General features: G+C 36.0%; 1 protein-coding gene across 15 annotated transcripts in view; it reads left to right on the top strand.

Moving 5' to 3' along the window:
• AKAP9 (A-kinase anchoring protein 9) overlaps window positions 1-23,262 on the top strand; it is a 168,538-nt gene that overhangs the window by 7,449 nt on the left and 137,827 nt on the right. For 14 of the 15 annotated variants that reach the window (XM_045519934.2, XM_045519929.2, XM_010959466.3 and 11 more), the window contains exon 2: window positions 21,317-21,381. In XM_045519934.2, coding sequence (XP_045375890.2) covers window positions 21,317-21,381 — 65 coding nt within the window. Of the gene's footprint in view, window positions 1-21,110; window positions 21,176-21,316; window positions 21,382-23,262 lie in introns of those variants that run through there. The other variant, XM_045519933.2, reaches the window with a different exon arrangement.

Below are 23,262 nucleotides of genomic sequence, written 5' to 3'. Positions count from 1 at the left end.
TCTCCAGGCGGTATGTATTATTACAGTCATTCTAGAGGATTGAGATCAAGTGCCAGTCCATTTGTATAACTGTACATTCATTTAAACATCTTTAGAAGAGAAATGAATATGAGTTCCTGGGGTTGGTGAGGGGAAAACTTTAATGAATTGGCATTGATCTGATCTGCATGTGTTTGTACCTGTGTTGTGAGAGTGCATATGACAATGTGAATATTTCTCCAGTATCTTTAAGATTTCTTTTAAGGAAATTACTTTCATTGTTTCTCAATGACAGTCAATGAAATAATCACAAAATACAGGATTTGAGGCAGTCTTCACCTATGAGCAAGATAACATTTTACAACACTTTATAAAATCTTTATAATTCTTTTTCTTTTCTTTTTTTCTTTTGTTTTATTTTTTGGGGGAGGGTTTTAACTGAAGTACAGTCAGTTATAATGTGTCAATTTCTGGTGTACAGCACAATGTTACAGTCATGCATATACATACATATATTCGTTTTCATATTATTTTTCATTAAAGGTTATTATAAGATATTGAACATAGTTCCCTGTGCTATACAAAAGAAACTTTTTAAATCTCTTTTTATGTATAATGGCTAACATTTGCAAATCTCAAACTCCCAAATTCATCCCTTCCAACCCCTTTTCCTCGGTAGCCATAAGATTGTTTACTATGTCTGCAGGTATATTTCTGTTTTGTAGATAAGTTCATAGTGTCCCTTTTTTTTCTTCTTTTTTTTTTTTAGATTCCACATATGAGTGATATCATGTGGTATTTTTCTTTCTCTTTCTGGCTTCACTTAGAATGATGATCTCTAGTTCCATCCATCTTGCTGCAAATGGCATTATTTTATTTTTTATGGCTGAGTAGTATTCCATTGTATAAAATACCACAGCTTCTTTATCCAGTCATCTGTCAATGGACATTTAGGTTGCTTCCATTTCTTGGCTACTATAATTAGTGCTGCTTTGAACACGGGGGTGCATGTATCTTTTCAAATTAGAGTTCTCTCTGGATATATGCCCAGGAGTGGGATTGCTGGATCATATGGTAAGTCCATTTTTAATTTTTTGAGGAATCTCCATACTGTTTTCCATAATGGTCGCACCAAACTACATTCCCACCATCAGTGTAGGAGGGTTCCCTTTTCTGCAGACCCTCTCCAGCATGTATCATTCATGGACTTTTGAATGATGGCCTTTCTGACTGGTGTAAGGTGATACTTCATTGTAATTCTTTTTATGTATTGAAATTTTAACATTTTTTCCTAGTAGAGATGTTATTTCATTGTTTTAAAGTTAAAACGTCTTTTAGAAAGTTGAAATAAGTTTTAAAACCTATTGCCATTAATCTCTAAATATGTTTTACATATATGGTGCACACATATGTTATATAACATTTTATAGATGTTATGTAGCACAAACTCAACCATCTTCAGAAATTTGATTACAGTCTTATGCTAGAGTATCATTCTGAGACTGTATGTAGTACATTGGAATAATTTGACAGTTACTCAGTTTAGACCATAAACAGTTCCAACCCCCAAAGGGATTCTTTTCTGCCTTTATAACAATCAAATCTCTTTAGATTGCAGAGGCCCAGCTACATAGAAACACTTAAAAAATATTACGGTTAAGAGGTCTAAATTTTCTCTAATTACTTATCAATGATTGTGCAGGCCAGTTGTAAAGACAGAAACGTCTGTTCTTTGTTAACTAGCAAAAGAACTTAAATCCTCTTGAAGTGGTGGAAAAGGAAAGAAGAAATGAAGGGTATCCAACAGTGTATTTCTTCCAGGACATGAGACTATATTCTTTTTAGTTAAAAAAAATTATGTGTGTGTACATATATGTATGTGTATATGTAAAAAAAAAAGCTTTACATACACGTGATACAAAGATAGAAAAGCATGTATAATAAAACCTTAAATCTCCTTTCCTCACTTATCCAGTTCTCTTCTCTGTAGGCCAATACTATACCCAGTTTCATGGAGATTCTTCCAACAATACTGCGCATTGCCAACATACATGTATGAATTCCCTCCCTTTTCTCTCCTCTTCTTTTCTTTTCATAAAAAAGGTAGTACACCATATACTTTGTTCTGTTTCTTGAGTTTTCACTGCCTTACAGTAGTCCTTTAAAATTAACCTAATTGTGTAAATGTTATGTATTTCATCACTGTATACAAGTCAAAAAGCAGGACTACAGCATAGAATGCACATCACATGAAAATAAAGTAGCACTGCTCTTTAAGAAGAATGGGCAAGAATACACTAAAATGATTATTTTTAACACCAATATTAAATCTTCTGTCCTGATTCAAAGTTACATGTTCATTATCATCATCATCATCACCATCATCCTTTCTAGCTTCAGCATCATATGTGATACCAAAACATTAAGTAGGTTTAAATTTAAAGGGCCAATTCTTCATCCTACTGTTGTTTCAACAGATTGCATTCCTGGAGCTATTTGATGTTGGCCATCTTTAAGCTATTCTGGAATTTTACACACTAGTATCTTCTCTCTCAAGAAGATAACATTTCATATAATTCAGGAGTATAAATAGAATTGATTTGATATCTCTTAAATCTTATATCTTATATCTCAGATAAACAAGTCTCCTTGTACGAATGTAGATGTCAACCTCTAGATTTTTAGAATAATGTATCTTACATGTTTCCCAGATGCTGCTACCATAGTGACAGACTAACCAGTAACATTCCAGATTGTTATGTTGTTAAGAGCTATTTCCATTATTTCTTAAAGAAGAAAAATGATTTTTTAAAAAATGAATTACTAAAATGAAATATTTCTGAAGTCATTTCCCCTTTTTCTATGTGTCTATGATGCTATGTCAGCTAAACACAAGATCTAAACTAAATCAGTATCCTACTGACATTTCTCAGGTGCAGTCTCTGTTGTTTTCTTCATCCTTACATTAATCTTTTAATTAATTAATTAATTAGTAAACAGGACATTTAGCTATCGTGAAAACTAATATCTTCACAATCAACCAAAAATCATCCATAGAGGTTGAATGGATTCAGTCATTAAAATATCCAGAAAAAAAATGAGAAATACTTCTTTTTAGATTATGTTTATTTTTGAAGCAAAGATTACCAAATGAAGAAACTAATCATATATCTAAAGTTCTTTCACTTTTTGCAAACAGATTATAAGATCACAATGATTTGCTTTCTATATAAATAGCTATAGGTAATGAGTGCCTTATATATATTAGCTCACTTAAGTCTTAAAATAACCCTGAGAATGAGAAATTATTATCCTTGCCTTGCGGATGAGGAAATTGCATCCTAGAAGAGTTAAATAACTTGTCTACAACCACACAATTAGGAAAGTTGTGGCAGAATTGGACTTGTAACCAGATCTATGAACTCCAAATACTGTGCTCACTCATTTATGAGTGAAGGCAAAGATAGTTCCTAGATATTAGTCTTCAGAAAATAGAGCCAGACAAAATTAATTTGAATCATAACAGGAAGTAGTGAAGTTAGCTGTAGAGAATGCTATTTTAGCAATGAGAATGGGGTGTGGAAAGGAACACCCAGGGAGTTGCTACTATGATATTGCTAAGGTTCCAGTTCTTAAATTGAGTGGTGGGTTAACTGGTACTCATTTATTCTTATGTATGCATTATACATATAATATGTTTTCAGTATGTATTAAAATATTACATAATAAAAATATTTTAAAATGAATTTTAAAACAAATTAATTATTGAGGGATGTTGTGAAGTGTTTTAAAAAATAAAAACAGATATTTTCACCTGGGTAACTTCAGTGTAATTAATGAGTGGGTTCCATGAAACCCTCAAAGGCACACACAAAAGTCCTAAACCGAATATTTATCTATTGTAACTGTTTCTTTGCTGTTTCTGTGTCAGAACTCAAATGACTCCACTGGGTATTAGAGAAAATCTGTTTCTAAAATAAGATTAGAAAAAAATCCCAAGAGGATTAATTCTTCCAGGAAGGTCATTTCAATTCAAGTGGACAGTTTTAAATTTGTATTTCAGTATTTGTGAAGCCAACAGGCACCTTTCTTTCATATTAAGATATAGGTTGAGTTTTTAGAGTAAGTCATTGTAACATCATAGCATTGAAGCCCAAACATGTTCATTTTCTCAAAAGAGTGGCTTCTTTCTGTTAGTGATAGAACATATGTTCTATCAAAATGCCCTTAATGAAAGCAGGCTTTCACAATTTTTTTTCAGGACTTTCCCATTCTCACAGGTATGTGATTGGATCTTTTGTTCATTTATTTTTGTTGTAAAAGCAATCATGCCTATGGTCATAAAAACTCAGCCCGCAATCTCACTTTTCAGAGATAACCATTGTCTTTTACCATTTGTGTTTAGTTCCTTTTACTACTTCTATAACTCTAGATGACATTTCTATAATACTGTTTCTTCATTTTACATGAAATTATTAAATTTTTATTTTTATGAAAATTGCATTTATATAACCATAAAAAGTCAAATAGCATTACAAAGTTTATAATGAAGAGTACGGGACTCTGAGGATCCTGTCTCTCTTAGTCTCTCAAGCCCAGTCTCCAGAGGCAGCTTCTTTCAACTCTTTTCTCTTTCTTTAGCTATTTATATTCATAATTCTAAGTAATATGCTTATACTGCTGCTTTTATTATTCCATTTTAGATGTTTGTATATCAGCTTCTTACTCTGACAAATTTGGATTTGGCTCCTGTACTTAGCTTCCCCACATTCTTTTCTACCCCACCTTAACAATTTTTAGCCAAATTATTTGATCATTATTTCATGTTGTTATTACTATGTAAATATTGTTCATAACTAAGCCACATAGTGTTGTTTAGCTTTCTGTTTACTTGTTACTAATTATTTCATGAACTCTTCAACAGGACTGTAGAAGTTCTTACCTTATGGACACATATATCAGATAAACTATTAGTTCTGATTTTTACTCAGAGACATCTCTCTTGAAGTCCAGGTCCTCTTGCTTCTGTATAGGTAAATCACTCTCCAGATTTTCTGCATGATGGCAATCTAGAATTTTACCAAGTATTTTCCTAGGTTTTCCCTTTACCTCTCCCTTTGTGTTGAACTGCTTGTTTCCTGGAACCTATATCTTCCCATTTCTTGGGTGTTTTTTTTTGTTTGTTTGTTTGTTTTTTTGTCAGTCTGTTATTTGATAGCTTCCTAAGAAAGAGTTTATGAGAACAATATTTTTGAAATCTTGCAAATCTAAAAGCATCTTTAATTTGCCCTTCTTAACAGTTTGCCTTGGAATCCAGGGAGGCTGGAAATCATTCTCCTCTACATTTTTTTTATGACATTGGTCTCTTGTCTTCCAGCTTCCAGTGTTGCCATTGAGAAGCCCAGGGCTGTTCTGATTCCTGAATCTGTTTTGTTTTCTCTATAGGAGCTTTTAGAAAACGTATTATTTATTCATTCACAAATATTTCTTGAGCAGCTATTACTGTGGAAGGTTCTGTTTTAGAGGCTAGAGATTGTAGCATTGAAAAAAGAAAGGCATATATCCCTGCCTTTGTAGAGCTTACATTCTAGTGGTGGGTGGGCCACAAATAATAAGCAAGATAAGTGTAAAGTACACAATATATTAGGTAGTGATAAGTACTCAAGTAGAGAAGGAGAATATGCAGTGTAAGGGGTAGAAATTTGGATTAGAAATGCCTTACTTAGAAGGGAGCTTTAAGTGAAGACTTAAAGAAAGTGAGGGCGCAAGCCATGCCAGTATCCAAGGGATGACCGTTCTGGGCAGAAAGAACACTATAAAGTACACAGGCCCTAAGACAGGAGTGTCTGTCTTGTTTAAGGAACAATTAGGGAGCTGGTGTGGCTGGAGCAAAGTATACAAGGTGAAAGGTAGGTGGCAGTGATCTCTGAGCAGTAAGATGGAGCCAGAACTTGTAAGAACTTGGCTTTTTATTCTAAAGTAGATGAGATGCTATTGGACTGTTGTGAGCAGAAATGTGACTGCTCTCACCTTTGGCAGCTGAGTAAAGAAGCACCTGAGAGCAGAGATAAGGCAAACACTTAGAATGCTATTACAGTAATCCAGGTGAGTTTTAATGGTGGCTTGGACTAGAGTGGTGGTAGTGGAGGTGTGAGAAGTGGTCAAATTCTGGGCATGATTTAAAGGTAGAGTTAATAGTATTTCTTGACTTACTGGATGTGGAATGTGAAATAGAGGAATCAAGAATGACTCCAGGGTTTTTGACCTGCAAAAATGGAGAAACCGAGTTGCCCTTCAATGAAATGAAGTGGGGAAGCCTATGGGAGGAACAGGTTGGAGGGTATATATCAATAGCTCAGTTTTGTTCATATTAAATTTGAGATACCAAGTAGAGATATCAAATAGTCTAGGGAGAAGTCCCAGCTAAGAAAGAAATTTAAGAGTCGTCAGTATACTGATGGTCATATGCCAGTCACATTTCTGGATGAGGTCACTCTTTTGTGAGTAGATAAAAAAATCCAAGAACTGAGCCTTGAGGCACTTCGACAGTTAGAGGTTGAAGAGATGAAAAGGAATCAGTATAAAAGAGAAAAGAAGCAGGCAGAAAGTGAAGAGGAAAACTAGGTAAGTGTCATGTGTTCCTGAAAATCAGGTGAAGAAGTGTTTCAAGGAGAAGGGAGTTTTATCATCTGTGTCAAATCCTGCTGATAGGTGAAGGAAGATGAGGCCTGAGAAATGACCATGGAGTTGGCATCATGCAGATTATCAGAGACTTTGGGTAGAACAGTTTTGATGGCATGATGGGGATTAAAAAAATGATTAGAATGGGTTTAAGAGAGAATGGGCAGAGAGAAATTTGGAGGTAGCTGGAGTGTTACTGTCAAGGGAAAAAGAAAAACAGAGCAATAGCTGGAGAACTAAAGAGAAGGTTGGTTTTATACACACACACACACACACACACACACACACACACACACACACAGCAAGAGTGAGAGAGCATACTTGCATTTTAATGAAAAATTATCCAGGGGAGAGAAAATTTGATGATTTGTGAGAGAAAGGGGGGAATTACTGGAGCAATCTCCCTGAGTAGGCAAGAGGGAATGAAATCTAATGTACAAGAGGAGAAGTTTGCTTTTGCTAGGAGAGTTCATCAAAAGTAAAGGGAGAAGGTAGAACATGGGTCTCATGATGCAAGTAGGAAGGTATCATGATAGTAGGAGATCTCTTTTAATTGATTCCAAACTCTTCCCAGCAACAAAAAGCAAAATTGTTAGCTGAAAGTGAGGATGTTGGAGTTTAATGAGAGCGAAGGTATAAAGGTGTCACTATGAGAGAGAATGAATCATGAAAATAAGGCATGAGTAATGTAGCATTAAGAGCCCACCTGGGCTCATTAATTTAAGGTGAAAGCAGTCAGCATGGTTTTTCAGCAGTCTTATTGGTGGGTCTTGGGTACAAAGAGTGAGCTTAGTGTTGCATTTCACCAGGATTGTGGTTTTCTCAAGCAAGGACAAAGAAGAGGGGCAAGAGAGTTGAGAATACAAAATCTCTTTATGCCCAGAGTTCTGTAATTTCTCAATGATTGCCTTGGTGGAGTACTTTCATTTGCTATGATGAGCAATCTCTGGGTTCTTTCAAAGTAGGGTGTCCTGCTCTTTAGTCCTGGGAAATTCTCTTGTATTATTTCTTTCATATTTATCCCCTTCACTCTCTCTGTTATCACTTTCTGAAACTCCTACTAGTTGGATTTTAGACCTCTAATTTTCTTATCTTTTCTCCTGCATTTCCTTCTAAGCCTTGTTTTATTCTACTTTGTGGGAAATTTCCTGAAGGTTAGCGTCCAACTCTTCTACTGACTTTTTAATTTTCATTATTTATTTTACTTTCCAAGAGCTTGTTCTTGGTTATTGAATATTACTTTATTATAGCCTTCTGGTTTTGCCTCATGTACACAATCAACACTGTTTATCTCTAGGAATATACATTATATGAGCCTAAAATTCTTTTTTCCTTCACTCTCTATACTGACTCTGCTTTCTCTAAGTTCCTTATTTACTTTGGATTCCACTTTAAATGTTAAAAGTTTCCTTCCAGTGTCTGGTCATTCTTGATTTTCTGTGTGCATGTGTCTGTATATTTATAGGCAGAGTTTGTTGATTAATGGTCTCCTCTAAGGGTGATTTATTGACTTAGAGGGTATCCAATGTATTGATCCATTTCCTAAGAGGGTATTCTCACAATATCCCATCTGGGAATATGTGTCTACCCTCCAACGTTCTGGAAGCCAAGAAGAAAGGAAATGGGGGCAGGAAGGTTAACTAAATCCTCATATATCAGTATGGCACCTCACCCCTGATGTCAGCTGTTCCTGTGTCTACAAACCTAGAACCTCTGTGGTTCAAAATCTCTAGATAGGACTTCTGGTTTCCATTTCTGCATGTAAGGAGCTTAGAAGTCTATCCTGACAAGTGAAAAGCTGAACACACTGAAAAATCATGCTTCTTGGGTCCATAAGAGAGGAGAGGACGCAGGGCAAGTAGCTGCCCCCCAAGACTGGAGAGACAGATGAATACAGGAAGTCACAGCTTACCAGAACAGAGATTCCTGGGTAGAAACAGCTAGGGGAACCAGTGCTGAGGTGGGAAAACCTGAACTATAATTGACAAATTGCTGGAGGCTCAGTGTGGACAAGTATGAAACTTAAAAACTTGGTTGTTTATATGAGCTAGTTAATTGAGGCTTGACCACTAAATATATATCTATATATAGACTTAGAAATTAAAAATAATTCAGTAGAGCAACAATTCTTTTTTCCTGTCTCTTCCCATACTCCAGCCCTAAAGAAAATGAATATCAAATTGTAAATGCTGCTTCTATGTTCTAAGAATGAAGGAGCTTTGCATAATAGCAAAGCTTCATGACTTGACCAAGAACTGTATTCAGTTAAATATTTTTATGGGAATTTTCCAGATGCTTTAGGCAACTGGATGGGGAAGGGGAAGATGCTAGTTTCTATTTCTAAGATTTTACTAAATGTTTTTTCAAAAAGTCTCTGTTTTTTTTTTTTTTCCTTGTTTGGAAAAAGGGTTATTTAATCTTTTGAAACCACTTTATCACTGACTAATTTTAATTAATGTTTTTGCAATTGTGCTAATATCTTTTAAAGATTACAAGGGTGAAATTGCAAAACTGAAAATATTCTACTTACCATTAGAAAGTTCCACTGTAGATATTATATATCGCTATCTTTTGAATTCTTTGACAATCTGTAAATATCTTAACAGATTATAACTGATCATTATTCTAATATCTTATGCAGAGTTTTACCATCATTTAAATATTAAAATAAGGACAAATTATAGAATGTATCAAGCTACAGAATTGCAACGTGGTCTACAAGAACTATGGTTAATGGCTACAATATCTTTCTTTAGTTCAAGGTAAGATTTTTAAAAATTTTTATAAGGAAATCCAGTTTTTAAATTTATAGTTATAAGAACACCCTAATGAGGGTCAGAAATTGTTAAGGTCATTTTCATATATTTGTTAGGCAAAAAAAAAAAGTAAAAAATCCTGCTTTAAGCCCAATAAAATTGTGATGCATTGTCCTGTAGGTGTGTTCCCTTTTAGGAACCAAAATTCTAAGAAAAAAGAATGTTATATAACATCTTGTTCTTTATTCTTATTTGCCCTCTCATTTATTAAAAAAAAAACAATTCTTAAGTTTTATAAGTCTACATTCTAGTTTATCATTACTAATATTTAATTAGTAACGAGGTAAATTTTTGATACACTTATTTTTCCATGTCAGTGCTTCTATGATGGTAAACATTTGGGATCATTGTAGAATCTCATTGGGTGAGATGTGGAATGTGAACAAATCGCTTAATACGAAATCATGACATCACTAGGCTCATTCAAAAATCCAAGTAAAATGTATTTTTTTCACTTTCTTGACAAACTTAACAGTGGTAGCTGAAACAAATAGGAGTTTATTTTTCTGATATAAGAAGTCTGGGGGTGCGCAATTATTGTAGTGGTTCAGTGGCTTAGCAACATTAGGGCAAGTATCCCTGCAATTCTCTCAGTCTTTGTGCATAGACAAAATGACTGTGGCAGGAATCATGTTCGGGAAGAAAGGGTGATAGCTGAAGGGCATATACACCACCTCTTGTGCTTTATTTTTTATTTCTTTCTTTTCTCATTGTGGTATAATTTACATGTAGGAAAATGAACGTATTTTAAACATACCAATCAATGAATGTTGACAAATGTATTCACAAATGTAATCAGCACATAAATCTACATGTAAGATTTTCATCACCCCTTAATGTTCTCTTGTCATCCTCAGCCAGTAACTTCACCCACCCCAGAGACAACTGTAGTTCTGCTTTCTATCAGAAAAGCTTAGTTTTTCCTATTTGAATTTCATAAAAATGAAACCACTCAAAATATACACTTGTCTGGATATTTTACTCAGCATATTTTTGTGATTCTTTCATGATATATATCAAGGGATTGCACTTTTTTATTGCTGAGTTGTATTCCACTGTCTATTCCTTTTTTGTCAGGATACCAAAAGCTTTCCCATAAACTGTCCTAATTAATTTCTACTTGGATCTCATGATCATAGCTGGTCAGCTGTCCACTTCTTGCTATGAGGGATGCTAAGAAAGTATTTGTCTTTATAGCATCTATCATGGGAAGTTACAAAGGAGAATCAGGTTAGGAATGGCTTTTGAGTAGCCAAACAACATTCGCTAAGTTGAATTTTGGTTTTAAGCTTTGTGATGAAACCTAGGTTTCATTCTTTTTATTATTAAAATTTTCTGGTTATGTTATTTACATATTACCATTTAAATGTACCATGCATATTCCAAGGTAAATATAGGTTTACTTTGGAAAGGAACCAGTGGAAAAACTTGTTTTCAGATTGAAGTGTAGTTGATTTATAATGTTCTGTTAGTTTCTGGCGTATGGCAAAGTGATTCTTTTCATACATATATATATATATATATATATATATATATATATATATATATATATATGTATTCTTTTTCATATTATTTTCCATTATAGTTTATTACAAGGTATTGAATGTAGTTCCCTGTGCTATACAGTAGGACTTGTTTATCTATTTTACATATAGTAGTTTGTATCTGCTAATCCCAGTTTATCCCTCTCTTCCCTTCCCTTCCCCTTTGATAACCATAAATTTGTTTTCTATGTTATGAGTCTGTTTCTGTTTTGTAAATAAGTTTATTTGTATCATATTTTAGATTTGACATATAAGTGATTTAATATGGTATTTATCTTTCTCTGTCTGACTTACTTCACTTAGTATGATAAGCTCTCATTCCATTCATGTTGCTGCAAAGGCATTATTTCATTTTTAATGGCTGAGTAGTATTCGTGTGTGTGTGTGTGTTTGTGTGTGTATGCCACATCTTTATTCATTTATCTATTGATAGATATTTAGGTTGTTTCCATGTTTTGACTATTGTAAATAATGCTGCTAGGAACATTGGGGTGCATGTATATTTTCAAATAGTGTTTGGGGTTTTTGTGGATTTATACCCAGGAGTGCAATTTCTGGGTCATATGGTAGTTCTATTTTTAATTTTTTGAGAAACCTCCATACTGTTTTCCACAGTGGCTCTACCAATTTACATTCCTACCAACACTATAGGAGGATTCCCTTTTTGCCACATCCTCCCTAAGCCTTTTTTAAAGTGAGTCCCTAGGTTAGACTATGCAGGATTGAATTTCATTGATATGCAAATCCACATTCCCTATTGTAGAAGAATGTAAAATTAATCAGATGTACATACCAGAAATAAGGACAAATTTTGTGGAATCATTACTTATAACAATATATAGATTATAACGTGCTTAAAATACATTTATACAAATGAGTAGTGTATCTTATATTACTAGCTTTTTTTTAGGGCTATTCAGGTAATGGGAATCCTTATAAGTAAAATGAAAATCAAATATTGATTGGCAACATGCTCAACCATAGACTTTACAACCAATGAATAGCATGCTTTAAAAATACTACTTTTATATATAAGGGCTGGGAACTGGAAGTGTTTGATGGTAATCTCCTCTAACAGCCCAAATACATGTCTTTTGAGTTATAAAATGTATTGTATGAAAAGTACACAATCGATAAATGCTGGAGAGGGTGTGGAGAAAGGGGAACTCTCCTACACTGTTGGTGGGAATATAGTTTGATGCGACCATTATGGAAAACAGTATGGAGATTCCTCAAAAAACTAAAAATAGACTTACCATATGATCCAGCAATCCCACTCCTGGGCATATATCCAGAGAGAACTCTAATTTGAAAAGATACATGCACCCCCATGTTCATAGCAGCACTAATTATAATAGCCAAGAAATGGAAGCAACCTAAATGTCCATTGACAGATGACTGGATAAAGAAGCTGTGGTATATTTATACAATGGAATACTACTCAGCAATAAAAAAGAATAAAATAATGCCATTTGCAGCAATGTGGATGGATCTGTAGATCGTCATTCTAAGTGAAGTAAGCCAGAAGGAGAAAGAAAAATACTATATGACATCATTCATATGTGGAATCTAAAAAAAGAAAAAAGAAGACACTAATTAACTTATCTACAAATCCACATTCCCCATTGTATTAGAATGCAAAATAAATCAGATGTACATATGAGAAATGGTGTAAACATAGTAAACAATCTTTTGGTTACTTCGGGGAAAGGGAGCGGGAAGGGATAAATTGGGAGTTCGAGATTTGCAAATATTAACTAGTATGTATAAAATAGATAAACAACAAGTTTATTTTGTATAGCACAGGAACTATATTCAATATCTTGTAGTAACCTGTAATGAAAAAGAATATGAAAACAAATATATGTATGTATATGTATGACTGTAACATTATGCTGTACACCAGAAATTGACACATTGTAAACTGATTATACTTCAATTTTAAAAAATGTATTCTATGAACACCTTTATTAGTTTTTCACTTGTAAGGACACATGTTTTCCCAACCTGGTATGTTTGAAATGGTGTCTGAGCATAATTTTAATTTACATTTGTCTTATTATGAGGTAGGTCTAGCATTTTTTCATAAATTTCCACATGTAAATTTTCAGGATATAGCACTAGCCTTTTCCCAGACCTGCACCGCTGTCACATGGACTGCTTGTTAAATGTACAGAGTCCTGGGTCCCCCCAGTCCTGCTCAGACTTTCTGACCTAGGAAATTTACATTTCTAATAATTGCTCCATGTAATTCATATGCACATTAAAGTTTGAGAACCAATGCCATGGACAATATGAAATCAAGAGGTCAAAAATGTAATCTGGATATTAACAAAATATCAAGTTTTTTAGTAGTTAAAACTATAGACATGTTTAAGATAAAAGGTAAATCACTCCTGTAAAGGAAAATAAGCAAACTTTACAATTCTACATCATAATCATACCTATAGACTTGGAGATTCTATGGTACTATATTGAATCTCAGTTTATTTTGTCAATCTAGATGTCAGGTTCAATTCTTTCTAATACATTAGCTCTTTCAAACCTTTAGGTAACTTTTAGTAAATCTGCTGCAGAGTTCCAAATAGTATACTATTCATTAGGTTAGAAAAAGAAGTTTGTGATGATTTTTGGTTGATAACTTATTCCAAGAGACTCTAGTAAAATTTTATAGACTGCTGTATACACACACACACACACACACACACACACACACACACACACACACAGGTATATAAACACATTCATAATTACCTTACATACCCTCACAATGGTGAGTTCTATTCCTGGTTTCTTGGGTGAATAGAAATTAATGTGAGCATATATATATTCTGAAGATACAGAAAGTGCTCAAATATTTTATATTATTTTGCCCATTTTTTTAAGTGGCATACAGTTTACATAAGATCTATTTGTTAGGTGCCTCGAAGATGCAAAGAAAGGTTTACCTTTGGCAAACAGAGGTTTTGTACAAGGACATACTGGGATGTAGGTAGCCCAGGACATTATCTTCTGACTCATAGAGTTACTCTGAGTGCTTCCAAGACTGGGAAGTCTATCAGGGCAGTTATTATGTAAAATTGGAATCATGCCTAAATTCTCCTAGTTCACAAGGCATCTTATTTTCCAAAAGGGAGACAGTGTAATTAGGTCCATATATCCCTGTCCAAAATGAGTGCCTAGGGGTGGTAGAGTGCTTGCTGAGCATGCACAAGTTCCCAGGTTCAGTCTCCAGAACCTCCATTAAAAAAAAATGAGTGCCGAAGTTGAGTAGAAATTTATGTCCACCAACTCACAAGAGGTCAGGTTCTTTTGTGCCCAGTCTTTACAGATGTCTAAACATTTGTAGCCCGGGGTAAACAAGGCTGGTTTCATTCAAATCCAGCACAAGTCATAGCAACTCAGGGCAGTTTTCTTTAAGAAAGGCATTGTAAGTGTAGTGGATATTTTACATTTCACAGACTCTTCACTGAAACAGGAGTGACACTGGAAGATTAATTATTTGAAATTTCCTTTCACATTTAAACTTAACTTTAAAAACTACATGGACCCTTGATATAGCTCTTTTGAAAACTCATTTTGATTATATTCTATGACTGCTTGGTATCTCAGATTACAAACATATAATTCCATCTTGATAATAGTAACACCTTAGATTTCTCTAATGCTTCATCAGGTTCGTTAGGCCACTTTAAATGAATATTAGTTTCATAAGTCATAAATAATCTTTTGAAACCTAAAAATTTAACCAAAAAGTCCCAAGTTTTATTTAATACATTCTGTAAGCATTTATTTATTTCTTTCAAACTCAAATGCTGATTTTGTTTGGAGTTGCAGCTTAACGAAATGGAGTGAGACTTAAATCAGGGGGTCTGGGATTAGGTCTGGGTAAGACTTTGACTGACCAAGGATGGAAAGTTGGGCAAATCGCTTAACCTCTTAAGTTTTCAATTTTTTAATCTATAAAATGTGAAAGATACATCACTATGCTTCCTCCTATTTTCTTTATATACTTTCACCTCTATTAATAAGTTAAAAATAATTATTTTTTGGTTTTAGGATTTAATGTCTCCTTTTTCTTCAACTTAATCCTAAATAGAAAGGGCAGTAGTCACATTTGCAAAATAAACTCAATTGTATGTCCCATAAATATTTGTCTTGTGAAGACTCTGACATTGTATATGGATTTCAATCATTGTGTAAATGCGATTTAGCAATCGCTGCATGGGCACCTGTCTGACTAGAATGGGGAGTTGGGAAGTGGGAGGAGTTGAGTTAGAAATACATAGTAAAACTGGGGCAAATTTTGGAGGGCCTTGAATGACAGATTTAGGAATTTGAAGTTCATTTTATTGAGCAGTAGGAAGTCATTTTATAATGGGATGACAGTGAAAGTTGCATTTCAGAAAGCTAATCTGACAATTATGAGGTCTAGAAAGTAATGGAGAGGAATGAAACCCACATACCAGCTTGGAGTCTTCTGAAATTTTCAAAATATAAGATAATCTGCCATGTTAGCAGTGGAAAAAGAAAAGCTGGGAAGGACTCAAAAGACCCTGGGAAGGAAAGCACAACCAGACATGTGCCTGATGGATATGATGGATGAGGTAGAGAAGAACTTAGGTCTCCATGGTTTTAAGTTGAGGAGACTTGAAGAAGGTCATTAACTGAAAGAGAGAAGTTTGGAAGTGTTACTACTGGATAGAAGATCTTGAGCATAGTTTTAGGTATTTTGCACGGCAAGTGATAGTAGAAAACACTCAGTGGAAATGGCAGCTGGCAGTGTCTTCTAATTAGGGAAGCAAAGCCATGAAGATGGACAAAATCGTGAAACAACTGAGTAGGTAATTGTCTGGTTTAGCAAAAAAAAAAAAAAAAAAAAAGTCATAGAAGAAATAATTTTGGTCCAGGTCATAATAAAATAACATTTTTATTACCATTGGATTGTACGTCTGGGTACTCAATGTATTATTCTAGGCTTGGAAAATTTGAAGGAAGCAATCAGTAAAATCCTTGGTATTTCTGTTTCACAATAACTGCTTTTGAAAAATGAGAAAGATATATACTTGTTTGTAAACAGTTACTGATGAGACATTGAGGGACTCTGATTCATTTTAAAAATAACTCATTTTTAATGATTTGTATAACAAAATACAGAATTCACCAGTGGGTGAGGTGCCTTAAAGAATTGGATTAAAATTCAAAAGCCTATCTACATTTTAAATATTGTGGATGAGGACATGATTGAGTTGCATATTGATAATTTACTCGGGTAAAAACTCTAGAAAGTCATATGTTAAAAAGAGAAAATAAAACCAGAAGGGAAAAATGTGCCTGCATTTAAATGAAAATGAGGTTAATACATCAATCATGTATTGTCATTAAAATATGTGAGACACAAATAGGAATACCAAGATAATTAAACATGTAGGAAAACCCAAGATAATTGTGCTATGGTGAAACACATAGTTTAAATATTTAATGAAGATCATTTGTTTAACTTAAATGAGTTGTATAGAATTTGTCAAAGATCCAGAGTATGGCCACCAAAATCACCAAATGTGTTTTAAATAGACCATATAAGAAAGGGCTAAAGGAAAGTTATTCAATCCACAAGAAAAGAGGCTAAAGACAAATTATAATATCCCTGCTCCTGAATTTAAGAGAGATAGTTTGTCCCAGACAATATAGGAGAGAAGAACCATCTTTTTCCCCCAATAGTATCTAGGGAATTGCCTCAATTGCTGCTTCAACTGTAGTGAAGTCAAGGTCTAGTGATATATATTGGCCACCAAAATGAAATGGCTAAAAGGTTGTATCTAATTTGTGAATGATAAAATAACATGGAAATGGTAATCACAATATACTGGGGGGGGGGGGGGATGGAGAAAGCTTCTCAAAATGCAATTTGGCTACAGTTACAGCAATCTCTTGTTTGCTGATCATAATATATACTCTTCATAGGCTTGCTTGCTATCTTGCCAATAAAGAACTAGAACTATTTAAATGGAAAATATAAAAAGTACCTTTAGAAATATTTAATTCCTTTAGGGAGACAAGTGTAGTGCAGTGTTCTCACTGTTAACAAGGCAAGTCAACACTAAAAGACGTGTAGCTTAATTATGAGTTTTACAGGTGTTAATAAACAGACAATCACCAGAATGTAACTCCAATCAGGGATGACAAATAGGTATCATTCCTTTTTCAGTTCTGGTCCATTGGAAATGACTTCCAGGAACTCTGTTGAGAATGATACTGAGGCAGTGTTAGCACTCAGTAGGAAAGAGTTAATGACTGATTTACAATGACTTCCCTGGAAGCCTCCAATGACCTTCACTTTGCCAAACCCAGTGGTCATTTCTCAGTCCTCATCTTACTTAACCTATTAGCAGCAGTTGCCATAGTTCATCACTCTCTTCTCCTTCACTTTCTTCACTTGGCTGCTGGTTCCTCTTACCCAGCTACCTACTGTTCTCAGTCTCATTTGCTGATTCCTCTCATCTTTCCTCCCTCTTCAAGTTAGGGTGCTCCAAGATTCAGTCATTTTATTACTTCTCTATCTAAACTTGCTCCCTAGAGCAGCATGATCCAATGGAAAAATAAGATGAGCTATGAATGCAAACCACATATGTAATCTGAAATTTTATAATAGCTACATTTAAAAAAATAAAAAGTGGTGACATTCATATCTATATTATTTAATCCAATACACCCCAAATTAATATTTCAACCTGTAATCAATATAAATATATTACTTTAAAAATTGATATGAGATATTAAGTTATTTAATTTTCTCTTTCTTTCAGGAGCATTTTGTTGTTGCTCAAAATTTAATAATTTTTACTGACAGAAAATCAGCACTTTTAGAAAGTCTCCTGTATAACTCTGCTCAGCTGTTGAATCTTGGTTTTTGTAGCCATATCAACATATTTCTCTCCAATACAGGTAATCATCTTACCCATGATAATGGATCAGTCTTAACCTCCAATTTCAATACTTGGCCTTGACTTAGGAAGCTCTGCAGGACCATTTTTAATTTAGAAAAAGTGGCTTTGTGTAAAGGAGATACAGTGGTAACTATGCACGTTACTTCTCTATGGTGGACACTCATCATTAATATTAATAAGATATTTTAAGTTCTTTCATTTTAATACAAAGTCTTCAGAATCCAATATGTTACACTTACAGCATATTTTAGTTCAGACTAGCCATATTTCACATGCTCAGTAGCCACCTGTGGCTGTTGACTGCTCTGCTGGACAACATGTCCTAGATGATCTCATCTAAGTCCTTAATTTTAAATGCCATCTATATGCAACTACTCTCAGATTTGTATCTCTTCCTTGGACCTCTCTCTTAAACTCCAGACTCAGATATCCAAGGGTCTACTTGACATCACTCCTTGGATACCTAATATGTATCTCTAATTTATCATGTCCAAAACTGTACTCATGGTCTCCTCCAAATTTACTCTTCCCCATCTCAGTTACTGGCAACTCCATCATTTCAGTTGCTCAGGCCAAAAATATTGGAGTTAACCTTGACTCCTCTCTTTATCTCAAACATCAACATTCCATCTACAGTTGTGGCACTATTCCGTATTCAAGATATATCCAGAAAATTATTCACTACTAGTACCATGGTCCAAACTTTTCAGCATCTCATCTGGATTATTGCAGTAGCATCCAGACTGATCCCCCAGAGTCCAGTCTCCTCTTAGCAGCCAGATGTTCTTTAGTAACATAAGCCAGAACATGTTACCCGTCTGCTCAAAATTCTCCAATAGCTCCTGACCTCACTCAGTGTAAAAACTTAAGTCCTTATTACCTCAGAACTCTATAGGATCTGGCCTCTTGTTACTTCTCTGACCTCATTTCCTACTGTTACCCTCCTTGCTCACTCTACTCTAGCCACCGTTGCCTCCTGCTTTTCCTTTAACATGACGGTCATGATCTAGTTTCAGGACTTTTAGACTTGCTATACCCTCACTTATCTCCATGGCTCACTCTCTCATCTTTTTCAATCCTTTGCTCAAGTATCTTCTAAGGGAATGACTTGAATGAGTGAAAGAATGAATGAATGTTATGACATGAATAGTTGCTATAAGGAGGCAACAGAGCACTAGTGCCACATGCTTGCCCTTCTAATAGTCAACACACAACTTTCAGCATTTATTTAATACCTATTATACATAAAAGACGTGTATGATTGGCTGGTCTTAGTGAAGGGAAACACTGAAATAATCTTTTTGCTTTAGGAGGTTCTCGAACATTTTCAGCACACACTGGAACAAATAGGTAGATTCTTTAGTAACTGAAAAAGCATTATCTATTAATAAACAGGATTATCTTTCAGATATCCTAGGGCTTCTTCCTCCCAGGCAATCAGAATCTACAAACACAGTCCCTCAGTCCAGGCAGTGTTTAAATCACTGCAGTATTACAACACTTGGTTCTAGTCCAAGTTTTACTCTTAGCTTAGTGGGTGGCTGAATAAATCATCTCTTCTTTTATTGTCTCAATTCTTTCATTCCCATGATAAAATGTTTAATCTCATCCACTTCTCAATTCAGGTTAAGAAAATAGGACAATATATACTTGGGTGATACAAGCTGGCACAATTATGTATGCATTTTGGTGATACAAGCTGGCACAATTATCTAAAAAAGATCTAAAAATCTTTTTTAGATCTAAGAATTTCTAAATCAGGGCTATTTAAAACTAGTCTTGGGTTTGTGGTTGACTTAAGATCTTTAGTTTTTTCCTTTTTCTTTTTTCAATCGCAATTTTCACTTAACACCACTTCTGTGATTGAACTCATTTTGGTTCACACGTGCTAGTTTTTCAGTCGAATCTTACTAAAAAGGAGGAGAGGGAGAGGAAGAAGAAGAAGAGGAAGAAGAAACAAGATCAGCCTGAGTAATCAACCTGATAAATTTAAAAGTGTAGTTCACCCCAGGAATGGATTTGAGGGTAAGATGGTGGGGAGGAAAAAGGGAACAGAGGAAAATAACGGAGAGTCATACTCAATTTATTAAAATGGCTCAGTTCAATACAACGAGTGTTTATTGGGTGCAAAGCATTGTGCTGGTTATTTTAGTAATGCCAAGGTGAGCAAGACAGTCTTTGCCATTAAGGAATCGGGAGGTATGAGGTGAATTAAGAAGGGCACACGTTATTATCATGCAGAATACATAAAGGAAATACAAGGAGAAACAAAACTGACATAAAGGATGTTTTAATATGCCAGGGGTCGTCACATATATTAACAACCCTTCCAAAATTTCCAGATAAACTCAGGGAGAGTAAGTAACTTGTTCAAGGTCATTCAAGCTCTAAAGTCTGTGCTGGTTTTGTCCTCAACCTAGGTTCCAAAGCCTAGTCTCCTTTCAGGACACTATTGCTAAGGGGAAGCTCCAAGTAGGAGTGGGAGGGGAGTAAGTTAAGGCTGAATATTCCCAGTTGCGCTGAAAGGAACAAAGAGATCAGAAAAGCTATTCTGCGCGGCATGAGAAGTGGGCCTTGAAGGAGATTGGGCGGCCCCATGTGGGTAAAAGAGAGGGACATTCACTAAAGGAATGAGGGCTACTGGCTGCTCTCCCAATCCTTCGGGTCGAGGAGTCAATCTAGGCTGAAAAACTGTCGTTCGGTGGGTCCTCTCCGCATCCACCCACCCTGACCCCATCTTTTCGTTTGGTTTTTCAGCGTTCACCAGTTTCACCGTTAGGCTCTATTTTCTTTTTCCTTTGTCACTTGAAACATCTTAATGTTTCAAAAGCGACCACTGAGTCCTTTCGATGGTGGTGGGGAGACGACCGACGCCCCTGGCACACCCACTTTTTCCCACCTCCTCAGCTAGGCCACCACCTAGGGAGTGGTGTTCGTCCCCGGGGAAGGGCGCTCTCCCCCGGCAGTTTTTCGCCTGTGGGAGCCGGGGTCAGAGGCCCTGCGGGAGTCGCCCCCACCGCAGCGTGCGAGGCCGGCGGGGGCGGGGCGGGGCCGCGGGCGCACCTGCCCGGCGCAGCGAGGCTCGCGGCGGCTGCGCGAACGACGTGCCCCAGCCCCACCCCCCACTCCCGTCCTGCCGTGTTTACGTGGAGACGAAGATGGCGGTGGTGGTGACGACGCTGTCCGTGCTGCCGAGGACCGTCAGCCAGTGAGCGCGGAGACTGGTTGCGCCCCGGGCGGGGGAGCGCGGGGCCCGGCCCTGCTCCCTGGGCCGCGGAGCTTGCGGTCCCACCTCCGTCTGAACCGACGTTTCCTTTCTACCTCCGACCCCTTGTCTGTCTTCCCCTAGCCTTCCTCGGAGAAGCTATGGAGGACGAAGAGAGACAGAAGAAGCTGGAGGCCGGCAAAGCAAAGGTAGGAGAGCCGGCAACTGCCAGGCCTGCGGTGGGAGGCGGTGGCGGGGAAGGGTTGAGAGGGGGCCTGGGAAGCGGCGATCAGTCCCGGTGCGCCGCCTGGGAGGGCGGTGCTGCAGGGTCCTCGCCCTCTTCTCTCCTTTTTCCTATTGAAAAACCCTGGTGATATACTACTTAGCGGATACTTCCGTAATGATTGGGTGTTGTGGCTCTTTTCTCCCGAATGCCCAAATAAAAGCCTTCTTTTACTATGTTGCGATAAACAGGTATTTTATAGCGTCTATATCTTCAATCTTTCACCTTTTTTTAGAGAGTTTTCTGGGTAGTGCAGGCATTGTGCTTTTCTGGGTGGGGATTTGGGGCTTTATTCGTTAGGGGATTTGTACGCTCATCATCAGCTTGGCGTTCTTAGGTGGCACGCTGGCACTCTTGGGTGTGTGATTGGCCTGTGACAGCTGCCTCAGCAGTGGCTTGAGTGTGCCACAAGTGCCAGCTGTGAACTTCGCTTTAGGGGCGTTTTTAGAAGCATGGCTTTGTATGTTGGTGTTTGGAGGTCTTTGTCATGGCATGCTCTTTGTATTGTGTGGAATGTTAATGCAGTCTGTGAGTGGAACTTCTGGGGACCAAAGGTTCCATATTCTAAGCAACGCCTATAGAATTCCTGATTTAAATAATTTAATTGTTATGTATGTCTTGTTGAGTCCCAATTTTGTGTGAGTTTGAAAAAACCTGTTAAGCAAACAATGCAAAATCATACACAGGTATTATTCATTGGGCTACATAAAAAATTTGACCGACCAAATATAAATTAAATAGCCTATCTTTTAAAAATTCATGCTTGAGCATAATTTCTGGCTGACTTCAAAGTCCCCCTTCCTCCCTGTAATGAAATTACCGTTTATAGATCATATTCTGTTTTATTAGAGATGATTGTTAGCAATCGTACTTGGACCACAATTAAATTACAATACTGTTAACTGTTCTTTCTCTCTCACCTTCCCCTCCCTCCAAATAAGTAAATAAAGAAGACTGGATCTATGATTTTAGTAATCATTGAAGGGCCATACTGCAGAGAAACAGTAGGAGGTGCTTAACACAAGTTTCTTAAATCAGTATAAATATATAAACTAGCTTCATATGCTCTAAGGACAAAGCTTAAGTGCGTGTAGGTTATCAGGTGTATTATTACTTTAGAAGCTACATGTGGAGGTAAAAGGGAATTAAGGCATCTTTAGAAGCCCAAAGTTGCTTACATTTTTGCAATCACAGGGTTTGAGCACGATTTGTGAACCCAAGAAAGTGGAGGTAAAGTTTGCATCTCCTTCCAAAAGCCTTGAAGTTCTAATTAGACATTTTGCTTATCTGTTTATTACCTCAGATTTTTTACTACCTGCCTTCAGAAGTCTTTTTCTTAAATATATGTGAAGCAGTCCAAAAAACAGTTTACTTTGGACATATTTCATAATAGTTAAAAGAATTTATTTAAATTGTTTTCATTAAGCAAAAGGGAATTCTAGTTTCTTTGTGTGTGTATATGTGGTTTTTGTCTTTCAAAATTATGCCTATGGGATAAAAATAATTTTCTTGTAACAGTTACTTTTATTGTAGAAAATTATCTTCTAAAATTGAGCCAAATTTTTCCAGTCAGAAATAAATCTGAAACTTGTAAGGCAAGATATATTTGCTGGAGCATTGGCTGTACAATATAAAAACACTGGAAACAACCTTCAAAGACAATATTAAGAGAATCATTTTTTAAACTATTACATAAATATAATGGGATATTATATAGCCATCAAAATTATGAAGACCGAGAACATGGAAAATAGAGTGAAAACAGCATCATCAAAAATAAGTGTACGTTATTTCATTTGTATAAGTG

The sequence above is a fragment of the Camelus bactrianus genome, chromosome 7, assembly GCF_048773025.1.
Source record: "Camelus bactrianus isolate YW-2024 breed Bactrian camel chromosome 7, ASM4877302v1, whole genome shotgun sequence".
Lineage (NCBI taxonomy): Eukaryota > Metazoa > Chordata > Mammalia > Artiodactyla > Camelidae > Camelus > Camelus bactrianus.
Note: the sequence above shows the minus strand (reverse complement) of the source record. Positions and strands in the feature narration are given on the sequence as shown.